Source organism: Cariama cristata, unplaced genomic scaffold, assembly GCF_000690535.1.
Source record: "Cariama cristata isolate BGI_N322 unplaced genomic scaffold, ASM69053v1 scaffold713, whole genome shotgun sequence".
NCBI classification, from domain to species: domain Eukaryota; kingdom Metazoa; phylum Chordata; class Aves; order Cariamiformes; family Cariamidae; genus Cariama; species Cariama cristata.
Genome location: NW_009609906.1, coordinates 7,814 through 30,033, shown reverse-complemented (window position 1 = coordinate 30,033; position 22,220 = coordinate 7,814). Strand labels below are relative to the sequence as shown.

Sequence of the window (22,220 nt, the reverse complement as noted above, 5' to 3'; positions counted from 1 at the left end):
ACCTGAGGCGATAAAAAAAGAGAAGGCTGGGAAGAGAGAACTCTTCTGTGCATTCTGCATTACCTTTCAGCATTGAAAGTTATATAAAGTGGCAATAGATTTTTTAGCAGAAAACTTGAGCGGTTATGTTATTTATTTTTATCCTCTGTATCACAAGGAAAAAACCAATCTTTTTCAACAATTTATATATATTTGAGTTATGAAAAGTTCTATGTAAAGACAGTAGAAACATGTTTGAAACAGAACGATGGACACGATTCAATGGTTAACTTATTTCCTAAATGAATGAGAAAGGAAACAGGTTGCTGCAAGCTTCTGCTCTCACTTCCTTATGAGAGAAGACATAGACGCTGTCCCAGAAACAACGGGGCCGTTGTCCACGCTCGTCTCGGGCAATCATGGGTAACTGGGTGGAGAATGAAGGACTGTCCATCTTCGTCGTTGTAAGTACAATTTTTATTGTGATTTGTGTCTAGTAAAAAGTTCTACAGAAAGTTGTATTGAGCAGTTCTCGCTGCGCCGGTGAGCGATGCATCTGATTATGCTGAAACTAGGGCAGCGAGGGCAGGGAAACGCTTCATGAGAATAATTTGTAAGGAGCTCTGTCTGGTATCTCGATTGCTGTAGGCTTCATTGTCAACTGAGAAATTATTGCATGTTAACTTTCATTTGCTTTGTTAGAAATATTTAAGTATCTGGGAATTTTGAATGCAACAGTGACTTAAGGAAAACAAATAACATTACATCTCACTTAACTATGTGCGCTTCAACAGAGAAAGCAATTACAACAACCACCCTTTCTTGCACTTTTATAAACAAAAGTGGGTGTAACTGAAAGCACAGCGTCTTGATGGTAGAAAATTTGTATTAGAGTCAGATTCCAGAATTTAGAGAAGAGATTAATGACTCTTTCATTAAGACAACTAGTATTTGAATTGAGTTTGTATACAGCTTGCATAGGGCAGCTGTGAAAGTAGGTTAAATTAATTCTGAGCAAGATTTAAAAGTACTGAAAATCCCAGTTGCATTTAAAAGTGCTAAAGAGTAAAGCAGGGCAGTCCTCCTTGGAGAAAATTTAGACAAAAGTCAGTATTTCAGTGTTGTTGGGTTTTTTTTCACTTCACAGTGTGACACAAGAGCTATAGGTATACAATTATATATATATCTATGTATAAAAACATATACAACACCAAAATGTAATACCAGTTAAGGTATTGTTGCCAAGTGTGGTTGGTAGGCGTAAATACTGAGAAGAAGACATAGAACTTATGTATTTATGGTGACTGAAATGTAAACATCTTTATTAAAAAAAGTATTTCTGCTGCTATGAACAATCAATACTTACATATTACATTCTAGCTCTAGTTTAGAAACATAACCCTGGCGCTTCAGTGCTTTGAAAAGGAATAATTTTGTTTGCTGTCACCTTCAGTGACTTGAGGAAGTTGAAACTGCCAAGAGGTGAATTCTGTCTTCTTTTTTTTTTCCCACCAGAACTGAAATATTAAAAGAATTAAAAGTCAGAGGCCCTTATTTTGTTCAAATAGGGAATTTGGTTTTAGAGTTTCAAAGCTAGAACAAGGTCAGCTAATAGGGAAGGAAACTAGCCAAGTCACTGATAAAGAAACCAGCTAAAAGGACAGTTCACTGGCAGCCTTACCGAAGGGTTCAGCATTGTCCTCTACAGCTTTGCTGCACCCTGACCAGGTACCCAGTTCACTGGCAGCCTTACCGAAGGGTTCCGCATTGCCCTTTACAGCTTTGCTGCACCCTGCCCAGGTACAGGGTTGTCCAGTGCTTGGCAGAAACAGGACAGCAAACCATTTCTATTGATGTCCCTCAACAAAACAGAACCATGGGAGCCTTAACCCCAGCCTATGCTGTCTCCACTGGCCCTAGCTCAAGAGCATGGATGGCTGCTGACCCTGCAGCTCAACCGAAGTTGCCAGAGGGAGTCACAGTGATTTTCAAAGGGTCCACGTTCCATATGGGTCAACACCAAGAAGAACTGGGAGAGACCGTCAAGGATCATGCCAAACATCTTGGTCTTCTGGGCATGCTGTCAGGCTACCGTACATGGGAGTGACACACTCTCACTTTAAATGTGCATCCTAAGCATTTAATGCTGAGATGAGCTTGTTTTTTTAATGAGGATTCGGGGATTTCCCATGTACTGCCCTACCCTGATGGAAATCCCTTCATTTCCCTGTATTTATGCCACAAGGGTAAGACATTTTCAAGATCTAAACTAATCCCAAGTTTTTTACAGTGTCAGCTGGGCCAAAGAACTAGCAAAACATATGGGTTGGGAGGGGTGAGGGACTGTAATGTCACAGTTTCTGGCATCCTTAACTTATAACCAGAGACTGGGTTTTCTCCCAGTTCTTAGACTTTCTCTCCTGTTTTCACGTACCATTGAGTAAATCTGCTTAGGCTGAGGGTGCACTGATACCGATTGGGTTCACTATGGGATGTGAAAGCAGTCAACCAGCTCTGGAAGGGCAAACGCCCAGATTCACTATGATCTCTTTGGCTGGGTGGGCTTGTAGCTGCTTTAGATAGCTTTGAGAATGGCTAATAACTTCTCTTCCCCTAAAGAAACCTGCGCCATAGGATGTGCAATTGTGAGAGAATATTGCAGTACAGCCACAAAGAAGCTCAGTCTAAACACTACCAGCGTGCCTGTAGTGAATATTTCCTCCTGGCTGATTTCAGACCTTCAGAACCTCCTACTCAATTAGGCCCTACGTGTAATTTAAGCCATCTCTATTTAGAACTCAAGCTTCTTTGTCCTTTAGCACAGCTCCTAAGTCTTCCTCTTACATAGATTTATATGTCTGAGGAACTGCCATTTGGAAGAGGCCCTAACCTTTAATGATGTTTGGAGATTCAACTAGACTCACAGACTTAGCTAAACACCTGTAATATGACGGTCTTTATATTTATATGTCTGAGGAACTGCCATTTGGAAGAGGCCCTAACCTTTAATGATGTTTGGAGATTCAACTGACTCACAGACTTAGCTAAACACCCGTAATATGATGGTCTTTATACAATCATGTCTAAATTCCTTGAGCTATGCAAAAGTTTCAGCTACCCATTGCTGTGTTTTGGTTTATTGCCACTCCTGTGTGCACACATCAGAGCTCATTTCCACCAGAAAAATTTCTGTCGCCCTTGCTGAACCCTTTACACCCTGCAGTATGCCTCTCTCTGCAAACAGGAGCACAATGAGCTAAGTGACCATTATTGAACTGCGTAAATTCAGATGTATAATCTCTAAGAACAAACTGTAAAGTTTCCTGTTCGTTTCTCTTTCAGCTTGTGTGGCTGGGGTTAAATGTCTTCCTCTTTTGGTGGTACTATCTTGCATATGATATCCCACCAAAATTCTTCTACACCAGAGTACTCCTTGGCGTAAGTACAAATCATGTATTATCTTGGCATAGACAGAGCACATCATAGCATTTTCCCCCAGTTTTGTTCGATTGAAACAGGATCAAGTGGCTGGAGCAGCAGGTTCATGTAGGAGTTAAAAGTCCTGTGCAAACAGATAACTGAATGTGCAGTTGTCCAGCGCTTCTGAATAGAAAGCTGGCACACAAAATAGAGAGATCCCATTCTAAAGATGTTTCCAGGTAACTATTATGCTCCTGGTAATTAAAGTGAATGTGAATTGTAGCTGCTTTATTAATCAGGAGATGAATAAAATATTGCCATTGAACTATTGTGCAATCATTTCCCCTTGCAATTATTTTTCATAGCATGAATAGCTTACAAAGCTATTAGCTCTGAAAAGCAATCATCATTCACATATTCATCAAGCGTGTGAATAGCAGTCAAGTAGTGAAGTGATCCTGGACCCTGGGCTAGTCAATATAATCCAACTGGTTAATGCAGCATTATGTGTCCTACTACAAACCTGCTTCCAAAGCTACCAGGGGTCGTGACCAATTGACAGAGAAAATTAATTTGTTCACATATTTTAAAAGCCTGATCACAGACATAAAAATCAGTTTAAGCTTCAAATTACAGAACACAGCACTTTGTAAAAGGTTTGCAAAGCCATGGTTTAATTCAACAAAGCACAAAATCCCATTCTGCGTACAGCTTCAGATCTATGGATCAAATTCTGTCCTTTGCAATCATGGTGCAGTTGCCTTTGAAGTCACAGAGATCAGTGCTTGGATGATTAGAGCTCAATTTAACCCCAAGTCAATAACTGCGATTTGAAACCTGAAAGGGTCCCAGTCAATGCAAGGAGAGCAAACATTATCTTTTCCTTCCTTTCATTGTGTTTGGATTAATTGGTCATTATTCCCTCCTTTCAAACAGTCTTTGTTCAAAAATCTGAAATCATTCAGGATGTGAAGAGCAACATTAAGGGAACATACTCCTAACAGATGAGGCAACAAATTTCCCTAGACTCCTTTTACTGACAACAGAGAACATAAAACCGCTTCCCTCATAAGCTGACCTGTCTACTATAACCTCCCAGGCAACTGAAACCACAGCAGTGAGGCTTTCTTTACAGCCTTGGGACAGAAAACTCTACTAGTGGCTTAGATTCGCATCTGTGCTTGGCCATTGATTGCCAGATGTGACAGTCAGCTTTTTGTACAACCGTATAATTTCAAAACTGCAAACAGAAGGTGCCTATCTGGAGGAATGTGTTCTGCCTCCATATGTGTCTTTGACTTGGCCAGAGCATGACTACTTTGAAATGCGAACATTGTTGATTAACTCTAGATCTCACACTCGTGAAAAGTTGTGACATAATACATAAATGAAATCTGTGCCTCTCCATGTCCTAGATAAGGTCTTAAGTAACGCATTTAATAACACCATCTCTCCAATTACAGCGTGCTTTGGCTCTGGCAAGGGCCCCAGCAGCTTGTCTGAATTTCAATTGCATGCTGATTCTGCTGCCAGTATGTCGAAACTTGCTCTCCTTCCTCAGAGGATCAAGTGCGGTAAGATGAAGAAAGAATTTCAAAATTTATGAAAGAGACTATCCTAAGCAGCCTTGCAAATATACCAAGAAACTTCGTCCAAGTTCCCCAAATACACTATACTTTGGAGATGTCCTCTTCTAAGAAGCAGACAAGCCTGGAGTTTTGCTGTGAGCACAACTGAGCTCTCTATGCCAATGGTGTGTCTAGAGCTCTGTTGAGAGGTTTAGCCTTGAATTAGCCTCCTTTGAGTCTTCCCTTTTTTCTTGCAAAGTCCCTCTTCGGCTGGCAGCGGCCATTGGTGATGCTTACACACCTTTGCCTTGTTTGTCACCGATGCAACACCAATTTATAGAGGGAGATATTAGCCCATGTCTTCTGTCTTTGCATGTTCAGTTCTTAAAGTAAATTTAAAGTCTAAAAAGTCTTTCGCAGACTTTCAGAATGGGACTTTTTTCAACTGGTTCATAAATTACCTTCTTTCTTGTCCAAGTTGCATTTCCATCTCAGGATGAAATAGTTCGCAGGCCTTTTGACCATTTCTACCTCCCAAACGCAAATGTTATATACAGGACTGAGGAACTAACTAAGAAAAGGACAACTGATTCTAAGTGACAGCTGAGGAGGCTTCCTATGATAGTACTGACTGTATCACACTGCTGAAATCTAGATCTCTGGCCATTACAGCAGAAATAATGCAGACAATGCATGCCATGCTGCAGTGAAAAAGCAATATTCTCCTCAAGCTCATGAACTGTCCTTCCAAATATATAATGATTCAATGATTCCTTTCTTTCTAACCTCTTCAATATATACATGTTAAACAAAACCAGTTCACAGAAGTTGGTTTTCATCTGTAAATCTAGTAAAAATTCTTACACGCAAATGAGCCAGGCCATGGGAGCTGAAAAAGCAGAGCAGAAGAGGAAGCAGTAACATAGATGCAGTGTTTCACGAGCCCTTCATAGGGGAAAAGAGTGGGATACAAAGTAATAAGAAAATAATCAGACAACTCAGTCTGTACAACCATCTAGTACATATTTCCTGACAGTCAGTGTGGCTGAATAAATGAGATGTGTCTGCCACATTAAGCTCCTAAATTACATTTAGGATTAAGGCCAGTGCCCTGGCCTTTTTAAGGCATAACACTTAGGAATATAGAGCTGGAACTACACAGACCAGGCTTTCAGTCTTGTGCTATACCCCTTCAGATTCTGGGATGCTACAAACCTGCCAGCCATATCCCCCATATATGTAAAAAGAAAAAGAATAATAAGTGAAACTGGGGGGGTTAAAGCTGTTCTTCCTCTGCCCTGAGAAAAATCAACTGGTATCTGCCAAAATTCAGAGCTGACTCCCCAGACCGCAGAAGTCAGTAATGAACATAAATTTAGTAATCAATGTTGCTATTGGATGGATGCAACTGGAAAGTATCGATGAGCTCTTGATCATACAAGGCCTCTGAAACAGATTCCACAGGGACCGAGCTGAAAGCAGGTTGGGCAGAGGTCTTCTGAGGTCAAAGTGTTGAAAGAGCTGAAGACACTTTTGGAGACACTACTGGAAGGCTAAAAACTGATTCCAAGGGTTGAGAGCTGTACTCCAGCCGGGACTTCATGCTACTTGTCCTGAATTGCTCGCCTCCTAACATCCATAGCTTAACTTTTCTAACCAGGACCTTGAATGAAGCTGTCCCTCTTATCTCAGTGTTCAAGCTACAGAGTAAGTCCTTCTGCCTTGGGCACTGTGGCAGAGTCACTCAGGCTACACCCAGTTTGCAAGTGAGAACCACGCAGAGAGCTCCAGCGCCATTTCTGCTGCCTGCCCGCAGCTCGCTCGCTTGCTGGTGGTGCTCGGCCGTATGAGGGAGCGAAGGGCTCCGAGGATGGGCAAGGGAGGGGCATAAACCAGACCCGTTAGACAGTCGGTGTTTCTTTAACTTCAGTTGCTTTTTGCAATAAAGCTATACCCCAGAAAGGAGGTGGTTTTATACCTTAAGTAAAGCCCCACAGCCCAGTGTGCCGGCGGCAGTGTCGGCACTGTGGTGGCCTTCGCACAGGGGCACAGCCGCTTGTGCGTGTTCTGCCGTTGTCTCTAATTAGCTATGCTCGGCAAGTAACACCTGTGAGGATCTCTTAAGAAAGATCAGGATTTTGAAATGTCAAATAACTTATTGAAAGGGTAGGGACCTTTCCAACAGCAATGTCATTGGGGTTAAGGAGAGGGGAGAGTTGTTCAAACCCACTGTTCAATAGGAATGTGCTGGAAACTCTTCCTCTTTACATCTCGTCACCCCGAAATCATATGCTACCAAGTTCTTTGTTATTAATTGAAAGAAGAGCCGTGTTGTCTTTGCATGCCCTTTATTGCTGTATTCACCACTGTTGTTAATGAGCCTCACTACCAAACCTAGCTACAGCATTTTGCCATTGCTTGGCCTTCTCCTTCTTAAACAGAAAGATCAAGTGGGTTTTGCAAGGCAGTCAAGCAGAGTTGGCACTTCCTCACTATGCTACAGTTTATTCTACAATCTTTTCAACTGTGTCTCAAGATACAGTATACACAGAAGGCCAGATTTTGACTGGCTGTTGTTACAGTCTACTGAAGTCACTGCAGTAGCCCCAGAGTGTTAGAGTTTGCCCTTTAATCAATATCACAGCTGGACAATAATCGATGGAGAGAACTGTTTCCTACTCATCTATTTACCTGTACAGTTAATACTCATGGGATATTTAGAAATGAACTGGTATGGAAGAGTAAGGCCACTGCTGGTATATCTCCACCAGGTAAAGAACAGATCAGAAATTAAATTGTTCCAGCGTTTCATCGTCCCTTTTTCTGTTTCACTCCTGGATGGTTGGGATGATCAGCTCCACCCTATCAGCTGGGAAGATACATTACCTTACCCTGCCATCTACAAAGTTAACGTCCAGCAAACATTTGGGAGAATATTTTGGTCTCTCTTAATTTGTTGTGTGAAACATCTGCATGGTTCTTGTGAGGCAATGTTCGGTTGCATAGTGTGTTCTTCCCTTTGCCAGTCAGCAAAAGCACTATAAAGATACAATACAGGATAATCATGCTTTCTACTGTGTGGAGCCAGCAAATACTAGCTTTACAAGAACTTATAGGAAAGCTCCCACTGATTACAGCACAATTTAGACAGGGCCAATTAGGAACTTGTCATCATTCTTAATGAAAGTACCATTCCGTTGTTCTTAAGAACCAACTTCTTCAGCTTGTATCAGCAGAGATTTTTTTCTTTCTTTTTCTTTTTGGGGAACTCCAGCAACAAGTTGTAAGTGAATGCCCGGCAAGTACACCCAGTATTTTGGGGAAGGAATTACTTCGTATTACCGACCATTACCGACCATAAGTGACTAGCACATTTGGGGTGGGAGCTCCCTGAACAGTTATACCCAAACTTTACAGGCCATCTCTACAGTGTGAACCACAACAGGATCCTGATGCTAGGTGGCAACTTGAGAGTCTACCAAAGCAGTCACCCTGCCATGGCAGACTCTGATCCCTTCTTCTGTTTATAACATGTAGTTTAACACAGATAAGATACATACTTTTGTCATACTGGATGTTTTTTCTCATTATCAAATACTTTGTTTCAATGGGACATGTTAAAATTTAATCTGTTATTCCTATATTCTGAAATGTGGGGGGAAATATTTTTGTCTGTATTTAGGAATTCTAGATTTTTACTAGCAATGCCACCAATTGTTGTGCTCAGGGCCTCTGTTTTTGTCCCTGCATTTAAATAAGTATGCATAGACATCACGAATAGTCTTCAAATACTTTTTTTCTTCAAACTCCAAGTGCTGCTCTACCCGTGTCAGACGACAGCTGGACAGGAACCTCACCTTTCACAAAATGGTGGCATGGATGATCGCCCTTCACACTGGTTGGTACTCAAATGTTTCTTTGTTTATTGCTTTCTCGTGCACTTTACACAGAATCCAGGTGGGATTCAAGTTGTTAAGGATATGGGCAGAGACTTGATTTCAGTTAACCTAAAAGAGTCAGCGTGTGCCAAGGCTTAAATCAGTTTCCAAATATTATTCTGCAACCGACTGACAGCAAAAGATAAAGAATACTTATCTCTTGAAGCGTTGGCACCATTTATGACACTAGTTAGTAAAGAGTGTTTAGCAATGCCCTATGAACCAGATACCCTGGCTTTAATTCTTGTCTAGACTTATTTCTTAGCTGGCATGTCTGAAACAAATAATAGAAATGATGAAAGAAAACATTCTAAAAGGCTTGGACAGGCCATGGAAATGTTTTCATATTTTATCTCTCATTTCCTAAACTAAGGGTCTTCCATCTTTTTTTTTCTTCAAATTTGTCACTTCTTGATGCAAGTGCCTTACAAATCATATCTCCTAGAACAGTCTTTGCAGCAGTAGATTACTTGAGCTGAGCAGGTTCCCCCTCTGGGCTGTGGCTGAAATCTCCCCACCGCTTCAGAGAAAAGGAGCAGGGTGATGCAGTGATAAAGCCACAGAGGAGGTCTGCAGCAGAGATGGATTGTTTGGGGGTGTTAGATCTGTACTCATCAGGCCCTGTTTTGAAGGTGAACAAGTATCTGGTGGTACGAAAGGGGAAAATTTTTGAAAAGCATTGTACAGCTTACCCCTGCAATAATGTGTAGTGGAAGTAGTGTGAAACACCTCAACTGTACCAGGTTTATGGACATGTCCAGCTCAGCAAGAACTTTATTAGTGATTATTAGCAGAACAAGGCAGCAATAGCAAATGTGACACCAAAGAGATCCAGATTCACTTCTTGGCGCTCTACAGAAATCCTGGATGATCCTGATATATAATTCAAGCTATCTCATACTTCAGTTTCCCATGTATTAGGGCACTACTACTTGAATTGTTGAAGCCTTTGTTGAACAAAGATGTGCTGGAAACTTCCCTTTATTTCTTTCCTTCCCCTACCCAAAAAGATATAAACTTCAGATGGTAAAGCTTTAGCAGTAAAACACGTCAGTGACCTGATACTGTGATGAAGAGGGTGAGAGTGGCAAAGGTCTTAAGCTGCAGTGGACAAATGGTACAAAGTTTCAAATGTTACCCCAAACCACTGAGTACTTGCCCGATGCTCAACACTGATTATTTCTTCCCTATCACTCCCAGCAATTCACACCATCGCACACTTATTCAACGTAGAGTGGAGTGTGCAAGCCCGTGTTGAAGAGAAAGGGACTCTGGCCGCTGTGCTTTCTAGCCTTGGTGATAAAGCAAATGAAAGCTATATCAACTTTTTCAGAAAAACTATTGGGGTAAGTGACATCAGGCTCTGAAGAGTCATTATTACATTTGTTTAGATGATCATATAAGACTATTTGAGCAGAGCACCTGTTTCTGGTGTGCACAGTCTGGGTTTGGGCCATCTTGCAGCAAAACCTTGCATAATTCATTCTTCTATATTTGTCAGTAACACTGTGGCTGAATTTTGGTAGTACTTTTTCACCTGAGGATTTCAAAGTAGTTTTAAAACATTAAGTAAAAACAAATACCCAGTAAAGCAGTCTTCTGACTTAACAGACATGGCATGCATAAAAGTACACAGAAATCAAGCCTAAAGTTTTGGGCTGCTTAAGCTCTAGTTAAAAAAAAAAAAAAAACAAACCACACCAAAATAAGGAACTTCCCCAGTCCTCAGAAGCACTGAGCGTCCAGTCTCTGTGTGAGTTACGAGACCCACAGCTGCACCACGCCACTGAAAAGGACAGCTTTCATTTACCTCCCTAAGTATGGATGTAGGGCTCTGCTCTTAACACGAGCTGTGCAAATGTATTCACCTTCCCCAAGCCCGTACTGCTGAGCTGTGGCAGAGTAAGAAACAAAATTTGGTGTGTGAATCAGTGGAAAACCCTTTCTCTCTCCTTCCACTTACTTCAGTGAAGGTAAATCTGCACTGCAACAAAAATAGAGTGGGATCTTGGCATAGTTGGCATACAAATTCACAGCAGATGACTTAAAGACTTACAACAAGGTGAAGTGAGGCAGACTGATGGTTCAGCTGGCTCTGCTTCGATGCAACCCCTTCCTCAGCCCAACGTGTGTGATTATTTCACAGAACCCTGTGGGAGGCCTATACGTGGCTTTCACCTACTTGGCTGGTCTCACTGGTGTTATCATCACGCTGGCCCTCATACTAATCATCACGTCATCTACCAAAACCATCCGAAGGTCATATTTCGAAGTATTCTGGTACACTCACCATCTCTTTGTCATCTTCTTTATTGGCCTTGTCATCCATGGTGCTGGGTGAGTATTAGCACTTATCACACAATACGTGATAGCTGCCATATCTTAATGTAAAGCCCCCTACACACAGAAGTATAGGGACTTAAGTCACTAAGCAGCAGTTATTTGTGATGGTAAAGATGGGCCAACACAGGCTCCCGGGCCACAAAGACCTTAAGAGGCCCGCGAGCCAAGAGGCTCTTACTGGTACGTGCAACAAGCTATTCACATGCATGAGGCTTTATGAGACTCTGGCATACTTAAGCTCACTGATATTCAACTTCTGCTGATATTTTAATTAGAAAGCTCTTTTCCAAGGTACATCTTTCTAATTGTTAATTTATCTTTCTCTCCTAAAAGGAATTGCATCACAGACATGCATGTAAAGAGACCTCAGCATAAAAATGATACAGTCTAGGATTTGTTGGGTAAATGAAAACTACAATAACACAGATTTATCTTTCAGACTTGGATGAACTTTTAATATCAGCAACATTTCAGAATAGATTTTTAGCTGTTGCAGTTCAAATATAGGCAACTGTAAGTTTTCGTAACTTCCAAATGCCAAACATCTTTTTCCACTGTTGGTTCATGCCATATCTTCTTCTGAAATAGTTGAAAAGCCTAATGAAACAATTTTAGCACTATGCAAACACAATTTTAGCACTTAGAAAAATGAACCTTAGTTCCATTTTGTAAAGCCATAGAACAGATGCATAAAGAAAAAAAAAAGGCTAAAGTATTGAAGCCACATTTCATAGATCATAATTATTCTATATTGTCCATTTTAAAGGAAATTCTAGGTGCACTAGAAAGTGTGCTTTAAAAATGCCCAGCAAAAATGACTATTCAAAACCACTTCCTCTCAGTCCAGTATTGCCAGAAAAAAAGACAGAAATGAGAGTACAACAGGAAGAACAAAAATAGAAGGCAGATAAGAATCGTCACCAGCAGATTTGTCCATTCCAACTTCCAAAACAAGAAGGAGAAGGTTTGAGTGAAACCTGTTGAAGGAAAAGGACAAGTGGTTCATGTTTCCTACGGCAAATACTGTATAGTTACTGACAAAATGTCCACACTGGCCAGTAGTTACTACACAATGCTATCAGAAAGCAAGCGTTGCTCTTTCTAGAGGTCAGTGAGGAGCATACACTTCATAAAAGTTGACTTTTTGTTTACTTGGATGTTCAGTATACTTCCACAACTTTAATTGTGCTGTACTGAAAAGACAAGAGTTTGGGCACCAGTGGGGTTGAACGTGGTTGTCAGAGAAGTTCAGCTAGCCTTTGGAGGGAGATAAACACAGGGATATTCTTATCTGTAGAGGGAAGGATGCTTTCCGGCTGTGAACTCTGTGGCCTCACTTATTAGGCCTTAAAGGCAAGAATGACATTTTGAGTTTACAGAAAATACTAATACACTGAGAAATATTGGCCAAGCTTTTTCACTCAAGGAAGGCATCTTAGGTGTGCGAAGATGGATGTTATGGAATAAGTATGATCTCAGACTCTCAAAGTAGCATGTTAAAGAGAGGCATAGATGTCAGTTTCTCTCAGGAGGCAGAAGGCTGTGTGTCATGCACACGTACATGTACATATGTACATATATGTATATACAGAAAATGGAACCAAAGATAATTAATAGAATCAAAGGGGCAGATGCTTCTCTGTTACAAGCTGCTACAGCACTTTTGTAGCACTGACGCTTTTTGTGCATAAGCTATGTGTCACAGACAAATGTCCCAAACTTCCCATCACACTAAATGTAAAGAGGAGATGCAGATTGCCTTGCTTTGGAAGCTAAAGTCAAACTTTCAGCTGAAAAAGAAGTAATTATAAGGCTGCACTACTGAAAGCTTAATTAGAGTACTGGAAGGGCATCTACACTGAGTAAGAAGGGAAAATAAGTCTTTTCGTTCTCTTGTAGAGGGTACTGGCATTGTCAAACCTTGAATAGCGCATGGGGCAAGGCAAAAACCCCCAAGCCCGCTTTCCCTTAAGCAATGGGGTGAGGAGTGGTGGGAAATGGTCTCCTCCTCTTCCCGAAACTCATCCCAGGGGGCGGCTCAGCTGAGCCCGTTGTCATTAGTGGGGAAGTAAACTGCAACGGGCGATGTTCCTCCAAATTGCAACTCGTGATACTGCTGGGACAATGTCATTCCTTCCCTTTATTTTTCAGGCAGGATGTTAATCAAACCTTTGATGAGGAAGAGGTTCATTAGTAATATTTATGAGCAGTGAAATCATTTAACTTTCAAGACTGTGTGCAGGCTTTCTAACAATCCTCTGATAAATCTGTCACTTAAAGCTAGGCATACATATGACTTTGATACCACTTTTTTTTGAAACACCAGAAATGTAGTCTAGTTTATGGAAACTGAGCCAGAAAAGCAGAAAGAAAAGCCACGGCAAGAGATATCAACAGAATCATATGCATAAAACTGAACAGCCTGATCAGAATTAGACCATTTCTAGGGAAAATCAGCAGATCTTAATCTGAATTTCTCTACTGTGACCCTCATCCTACTAATTACTACCATTTGTGGGACCCTCACACACCCCTGAGGTTAGCAGAACTCCAGACAGAGGCTGGAAATAGTGAACAAGATCAGAATGTATTTTTCCCCCTCAAAACTGAAACGGTCTTTCAGCACTAGCTCTGCCACTGGAAAGGCAGTTGAACTGGAGCAGTCAGGCTTCTCTATAATAAAACAAACAACAGCAACAAAACCCCCTTAACCAAGCAAGAATACAGAGGCCAGACCATCAGCTGACCCAAGGTGGTATAGCCAGCATAGCTGCTCTGCATCAGAAGCATCCGCGTTCATTCACGCCAGCTGAACGGCTACTCCACAGCTTTAGAGGGAGAGGAAGGGTCAAAGGAAGAATGTATGTTGGAAAGGGCTCTCCAAATTTCTAAGACAAACAACAGAAATAATTTCTGTACTGGTCACTAGGAAATTGATTACCTTGCCTACTCCAGGTTTTGGTTTTATTGAAGAAAAAAGTAGGATAACTCTGAAAAGAATGAAGCTTTCCTGTTGTGAGCACATCCTGGAAATGGTAATGGACATACCTCTCAGTTCCTTGTCTAATCTTGTAGTCAGTATTTTCCCCCACAAACTTTCTTCCCCATTTTTATTGCTTTAATAGCAATTTTGTGGGTTGATTAGAGCAGTAAAGCTGTATCAAAGCTGTAGCACTGCAGAAGTCCACAGCTCTACATAAACAGAGTAGTACATAAATAGAATAACAATAAGGGACAGATACCTTCCTTTTCATTTCATTGCCTTACTGATTTATTTTTTCCAGGCGTATTGTACGGGGGCAGACAGCTGAGAGTCTGGATGAGCATAATCCACAGATTTGCTACAAGAACTTCACTCACTGGGGGAAGAAGGGGGCTTGCCCAATCCCCCAGTTTTCAGGGAATCCTCCTATGGTAAGAACAGTTGCTTTGTGTGTAAATCCAACTCTAAATATTTACGGTTTACTCTTTTTGTTAAATAACAGATGCACTTGCTGTAGAAAAGCGGCTACATAATGCCCAGTGCTCTCCAGTGGCAGCTTTCTTTACATAAAGCAATAGATTTTGACACAATGGATTATAAGCAGAAATGCACTACAGACAGACAGACAACCCACTAACAGTGTGCCGTAAAATGAGCACAATTAAAGGGCAAAGCAAAAGAGCAAATCATATCTGAGAACTGTTTACCCAAAATGTATTTTGTGGCTTTGGGGGATTTCTAGAAAGTGCTATAATCCACATAATAAATAGTTTTGCACTATTAATGAACTAATAATCATTAACAGAAAATTAATGCCTCTGGAAGTGTGACGTTGAATTGTTTTTATTGACTAACCAGGCTGGTTGTTCGTTCACATTTCAGACTGATCTGTTAACAGAAACCACATATTTTCCAGCAGTAATACAGACCTGAATCAATAATACATTCAGAGCTTTACTCCACATTTCACTTAGTTACGTTCATTTTTTTAGAGAGAGGCAAAATCACTCATGGGAAAATACCTTGCTATAACTCTAGTAGCAACTAAAAAGCCAGCTGCAACTCTCAACAGAGAAAGAAATTCCTTCTCTGACCAGAAGTAATTTTGAAGGTGTTATCTCTCTAGGTTCCCTGCTCTGGTTAAGAAACCTAGATTACTTGAATTTCATGTCTCCTCATAGCATTTCCAGGACTTGAAGTTGCCATCTTCATCATCTGACTTCTCATTTTATTCTGCTTACAGACATGGAAGTGGGTAGTAGGTCCCATGTTTTTGTACCTGTGTGAGAGGTTGGTGCGGTTTTGGAGGTCACAGCAGAAGGTTGTTATCACAAAGGTATGTGTTGGTGATCCGCTTAACACCAGGCAAAACATTACCAATTTTCCAAATGGTGCAGCAAAGCCAGTGGCTCCTACACAACAGACAATGTCATCGGAGAAAGAAATGTTCTGGTTGTTATCATGATGCTAGCCTCTAAGATCTAAATGTAGCCTGCCTCTAAAAGAGGGCAGGAGGAGGAAGTATCCTAAGGCACAGGACTGAATGTTAATTAATTTTCTGTATTGAGTGAAAAATTCCACAATGTAGAAGTTCCACCTTAAGAGTAATTTAAGATGACAAATCTTTGTTTTCAAAACTACTGAGATATTTAGGAATTCTGATTTTTTCAGCAGAACAAATGACTCCTGAAAAGGAGAGTTAGGGATGCCTACCTTGTGCAGCCAAAGCTAATGTTGAGCTTCTGTTCCCCATGGTGTGTTGCAGAGGTATCAACTCTGGTTCTGAAAGTCTGACACCTAAATTAGCATGGCACTAAGCTCAAACATAAAAACTACCCTGGCCTTTCCCAGTGTAATTTCCTCACATGGCACTGTGCTGCATCTTGTGGACATAACCTGTTCAAATCATAGCAGGGTTTGGGGGGTGACATTAGATGTTTCTACTGTGCCCTGGAATGGAGCTGACTTGTTGGAAGGCTCCTATATACTAGTGTGCTTTTTGTTTAATTTTACCAAAATATCTCTGAGCCGTTTCTACACCATATGTCTATGGCGTCTGCTTAGCACCCTATTGGCAGAAAATTTCTTCCACAATCCTAAGCATTATTATTCATACCTACATTAATAGATAGAGAGACTTGATTGTCCCTCTTGCACAACTCTTCTGAAAAATAAATAATAATCATAGATAACCTTGGCAGACAACTTTAGGATTAAAAAATCACAGTGATGGAAATACTGGCCTTGCTTCTAGAACATTGCTTCTACTTCAGTTCTTGGCTAAAGACTGGCAGAATGCAAATGCCCATATTATAGGTCCCACCCAGCCGTAACACGAAAACACCAGTTTCCAATTCCCTATCTATATGTTAGTCCTATGGTTTTGCCCCTATATATTCAGTCAGCTTCATTAAGACTGTGCTCTGTGCCACTGTGTAAGGTACATCTGGAACTAACAATGTGCAGACATAGATCTGGTGATGTGCTACAAGATGCACCAGTCTGATGTGTCCCTTTTGGAGCGACCGCAAGCATGGTGTGAAAAAATACTTCAACCAAAAAGTCAGCATCTTCTGCAGTCTTTCATCTGGCTGTCAGCTGCTGTTCCTCACTCCCAGTTCTGCTGGGAACAAAGTTTCACCCGCTTTTGTTGCTGTCATAGCAGAGCATGATGTTAGTGATGGAGGATATAGATACATGCGGTGAACAGTGAAGACAGCCTTTTTCTTTTCCCTTTTTTTCCCTTGTCCCTCTCACTGTAGGTGGTCATTCATCCCTTCAAGACAATTGAGCTCCAGATGATGAAGAAAGGCTTCAAGATGGAGGTCGGGCAATACATTTTTGTCAAATGTCCAGCAGTGTCTAAACTGGAATGGCATCCATTTACATTAACCTCTGCTCCAGAAGAGGATTACTTCAGCATTCACGTCCGTATTGTAGGAGACTGGACAGAGGGCTTGTTCAATGCCTGTGGATGTGATAAGCAAGAATTCCAGGAGGCATGGAAGTTGCCCAAGTAGGTTCAAAGAGTCTCCACAATAAAGTCAACCAACATCTATGAAAGCTTAAATTTTGCTCAACTATTTGGTGGCACCTGTGATACAATCCTTAACTACTTCCACCATAGATGTGGGCCTTAGACGGCTCTTTACAGTTTCTTGCTATCAATGCCACCTCTTCTTTTGCTGACTAGTATTCAGCCCAAATGTGCATTGTAGCAGACAAATAGCTTACCTTTTTACTGTTATTTTAAATGGTGCTAATAAGTATTCACTATTGATTTATTAAGTGTATTTTCCATTTCAGGATAGCTGTGGATGGCCCCTTTGGAACAGCGAGTGAGGATGTATTCAGTTATGAAATTGTTATGCTTGTTGGAGCTGGAATAGGGGTCACCCCCTTTGCATCTGTACTCAAGTCTGTCTGGTACAAATACTGCCACGATGCAACCAACCTAAAACTCAAGAAGGTACGTGTCCTCTTTCCCAGAACCCATGTAATTGTTCAGGGGTCGACAGCCCAAATCAAAACAGGTCCAGCAAAGATGATCTGGCTCCAGACATGCATGAGTCCTCCGAGAAGAGTCCAGTTACCTCACAGCCCTAGCAGGCAGGGAAGCAGGAGAGTCAAAGGCAAAAATATAATGAAAGGAGAAATAGCCTACGAGCAAAATCACACATGCAAATCCTGACTGTGGCCCTGGGGATTTCCACTTGCAGTGGAGATGCTGTTCAATCTGCGTGAGAAACACAAAGTCCGAGGCACTAATACAGCCCGTGCAAGTACTGCATTCCTTCCCTAAGCACAGAGAGCGCAACTGTATGCAGGTGGAAGAGCACTGCTACCATCCTCCTCTCCCCTCCTGCCCCTGGAAACTCCCTGTGCGGAGGTGGGGGGTCACACTTTGCAGTTATGGTCATATTCAGAGAACAGAACTGGTTTTGTTACCTGCTTTAATTTACCTTGCCTGCCAGCAGAGAGAGAGATAGAGTTTACCTCTAAATCATTTCTTTATGTCCTAACAAACTGTTTTACAAGGATGTAAGTGGGGAAACATCACAAACTAAAAATATAATCCACTGGTGGAAAAGAAATAGAAAGATATTTCCTTGTTCTTGCAGTCACTCATTCTGCTTCACAACCTTCCTGGCGTCAAAACTCCTGAATAGCTTCAATACCAGCCCACCCATCTGCTGACGTGGTCAGGGCAATTTCTACAAGAACTCTACAGTCCTCATTCTGTCAGCAGACATAAAACCACAAACCATACGTGCCTGTGTCCCCTGACAGCTCACTCTTGTCTCTTCCAGATTTATTTTTACTGGCTTTGCAGGGACACTCATGCCTTTGAATGGTTTGCTGACCTCTTGCAATCTCTGGAGGCTCAAATGCAGGAGAGGAATAACGCAGAGTTTCTCAGCTATAACATCTACCTTACAGGCTGGGATGAATCTCAGGTAACAATGCGGTGGAAAATATCGCTTCCATATGCACGGAGGGTGATGTTAGCAAGTCTGTTATGTTTTGATAAATGTTCAAACAGTCTTTATGCTGGCCTCCGTCTGGCTCTCAGAGGTTTTCAATGCAGACAGGCATTATCCATCAGAAGTTACATGGGATCAGCTGCTCATGGGCACTCGGACTTCCTTTCTCCCTTCTTTTGCTTACTTGCTTCCTTCCTTTACTCTGGCTGTGGACTCTGGGAAGCAGTCCTTCCTCACAGCAGCAACCTCAGCTGACCACACAAATAGCATTAAGACAGCTAATACTGCTTAAAGCATAATTAACGGCACTTGGGACTGGAGAAGCTAACGCACAAAGTTTGAGTGATGGCAGCATATTTGTTTCAGGACTCTCATGAGTTCTCTATCTGGTCCCGTGCATGTAGGTCGCTGTGGGGATACAAAGGAGCAGCTCTTCCATGAGCCACTGGAGAATGTGTGATAGAGTCAGGAAAGGTGCTCATTCTGGTTTATGGTGTTTTATTTTACTTATAGCTCACTGTTGCAAAATTTACCATATGCCTAAAATGTAGCTCAGCTAGATGGACGGGGAGGGGTAGGAGCAAGGTAGGAAGTTACCACATGCCATGGAAAAAAACAGGAAGGAAAGAAGAAAAGTCCCCAAATTTTTGCTCAGGGAGAAAGTTAACTGTTATATTTTTCTCATATAAAAGTGCTGCAGAACTCCACAAGGCCTGAACTTATGCCCTTAACCACATCTTCTCTCCCTGGCTTTACTTAGCTTAGCTGGTCTAGGTGAAATTTGCACAGGGAGGGTGGACAAGATCTCCTCATATGGATCAAATCTTACAGAGATCAAACTGGCAGGACTTAAGGTCAAGGGAGTTGTATTATTGTACCTGATGGGAATAATTTTTTTTTTATTTACAGCTTTATTTTACAGTTCTTAGACTAAACCAGTTCATTGCAAAAGAAATATAATTAATTGCTGTGTTCAATGCTTCATAGCTTTAACTGCTGACATTGCCCAATCTGGGGAAAAGGATGAGATAGACACTGATAGTCAAGACTTTACCAACGTTAGCTTTCCTTGCTAAACACCATAAATTCCATATTCTCGGTTTGGAAATAATTCAGTGTGTATTGACATCATTATTTTTTTAACAGGACACAATGCTGCCATATCTAACTCTGTCTTTATGCTGTCCTTTGCGTTTCATTTCCCACAGGCCACTCACTTCGCAGTGCATCATGAAGAAGAGAAAGATGTGATTACAGGCCTTAAACAGAAAACCTTGTATGGAAGACCTAACTGGGAAAATGAATTCAAAACTATTGCTGGGCAGCATCCTGGGTAAACTGTACAAATTGATAGTACCTATGGACTTCCTCTGTCTAACTGCCATAATAGCACGATCTTGTTCCTTTGGCTGATAAAGTTTGAGGACCATTTTTTTTCCTAACAATCTCTAGGTATTTTCTATTATTGTTTCAGCCATGGACATAATTTATAGTCTTGATCAAATTATTTTAACCTAAAATTTAAAAAAAAAAAACATCCCTTTTTGGTGAGGTACTTCATGGAGAAGTTTTAGAAAAAACATACCCATCATTCCACCTGAAGTAGATAGGAATATCAGGTAACATCTAAATACCTCGAAAAATACATTCTGCCTCAAAAACCAAAACCTAATATGGATGACCTTTAACTGAGCACCCAAAATCAGAAGGAAGAAACCCAGAACAGTTCCTTTCAAGAATTTGTGTCGTAGCTTTGAAGGTCTATTTCCTTGATTCCATTGAGATCAACAAACCTCCACTGACTTCTGCTGAGCTGAGATTTAGCCCCATTTGTTTTAGAAGCAGCAGTAAGTGTCTCGCAAGTTTTAAGAGGTTATAAGTTTTAAGGGATAGACATCCAGTTCTACTTTACATTGAGAAAAAAATCCTTGCACCTACAGAACATAAAATTCATTTGCATGAAGAACATCCAGCTGCTCCATACCTAGCTCCTAACCATATTTTCATTTTCTCAACAGCTCCAGAATAGGTGTTTTTCTCTGTGGACCTGAAGGCCTAGCTGACACACTCAACAAGCAGAGCATCAGCAACTCAGAAGCTGACCCGCGAGGAGTACACTTCATTTTTAACAAGGAAAATTTCTAACTCCCAAGCATATGGGAGTCATTCGATACAAAGTCTAAAGACTGGATCCCTTTTTCTGTTTGGAGTTTGGGAAGGACAGCCCAGGTTCTAATCTCAGCTACACTAACGTAAATCCCTTTGCTTCTTGGGAATTATTTTGGCGCTGTGGTAGAGTAAAAGAGTCAAGTTTTACCTTAGAGAAGTTTGCACTGCCCTTGGCGTGCTGGCAGTTTAGTAGAAATCTATTTTCTTTGTCTGTGTGAGGGGATTTCTCCTCAATTAACTGCCTTTATCCTCCTATTATTCATAACGACTGCTGAAGGGTCTAGGCAGCCATACGCATCTGGGAGCCAATTCACACTGATAAAGCTTAATGCCATTAAACAATAAAGCATTCTAGCATAACGCTTGCTATTAGGAGACAGCTTATCCTGGCTGCAGCCAGTCCCTGGAACGAGGAGGGGTTGGGGAAGGGTGACTGGGAAAGATTGTTCCTTACAAGAGGGAATCCCCTTTATGCACCAGCATCTTTCAGGCTTCCAAATACAAGCCTAAATGTCTTGTCCAAGAGATAATGCAGGCAGCTGAAAAGCAGACGTTCCTCTTTAGGAAAGCAGAAAACTGGGAAGGAACCACCTGGATTTCTGAATGCCACCCCCAGCCCAGCTGCAGGGGGATGACGAGGAAGAATTCAAACCAAGTCCCACACCTGGCATGTGAACCATCGCTCAGCTGCTTTGAACCCTCCGTTTCACATCTTCAAATTCACGGTGCAGGGATCCAAACAAGAAGAGGTTTTGTGTTTTGAAGTCTGCCATTTCTGACTTTCAAGGCTGAAAAAACTTGTTGCTAAATGATTTAATGGGTACTTTTCTGAAGCATTCTTAAATGCATACAGTGCTTTTGGCCCTATTGTTCAGCTGTTCCTCTGTGATGCTGAAACAGGTTTGAGAAAGCAACGATCATGTGGGCAGCAGCTGGAATGGCTACGAATAAAGTTTCTGATGTGCACAAGACACCCATACAGAGCATGTACACTACAGGTAATGGGGTCTTAAAAAAAAAAGGAACCAAAACTTTCAATACTAACAGCGGAGAAAAAGAATAAAGCATTAAAACCAGCAGCATCGAAAAAAAAATTTAAAAAAAAGTGCAAAAAGCCTTGAAAAAGCCACAGTTTAAAGCACCATGGGCCTCCTGTTCAGCCCCGTCATCTTCTTAGTGACTTTTAAGCTCCGCAGCCAAGCCCTGTGATAGCTCCTACACAGCACGAGACCTCGCTGACAGGTTCTTACAGTCACCAAAGGGAGTGGTGGTCTCCTTCTGCAATTTCAGATGAATTTGTGCAGCTCTCTGGTTACATGTGGCGTATTTTACACCT

General features: G+C 41.4%; 1 protein-coding gene across 1 annotated transcript; it reads left to right on the top strand.

The window, feature by feature from the left end:
* Window positions 1-374: 374 nt before the first annotated feature.
* LOC104159687 (cytochrome b-245 heavy chain) lies at window positions 375-21,047 on the top strand. The gene is made up of 13 exons (XM_009697666.1): window positions 375-443; window positions 3,322-3,417; window positions 4,863-4,973; window positions 8,781-8,865; window positions 10,106-10,251; window positions 11,052-11,242; window positions 14,533-14,662; window positions 15,475-15,567; window positions 16,994-17,247; window positions 17,538-17,700; window positions 18,542-18,688; window positions 19,924-20,048; window positions 20,734-21,047. Exons 1-13 carry the CDS (start codon window positions 399-401, stop codon window positions 20,858-20,860), a joined length of 1,713 nt encoding a protein of 570 aa, XP_009695968.1. The 5' UTR covers window positions 375-398; the 3' UTR covers window positions 20,861-21,047.
* Window positions 21,048-22,220: the final 1,173 nt, after the last annotated feature.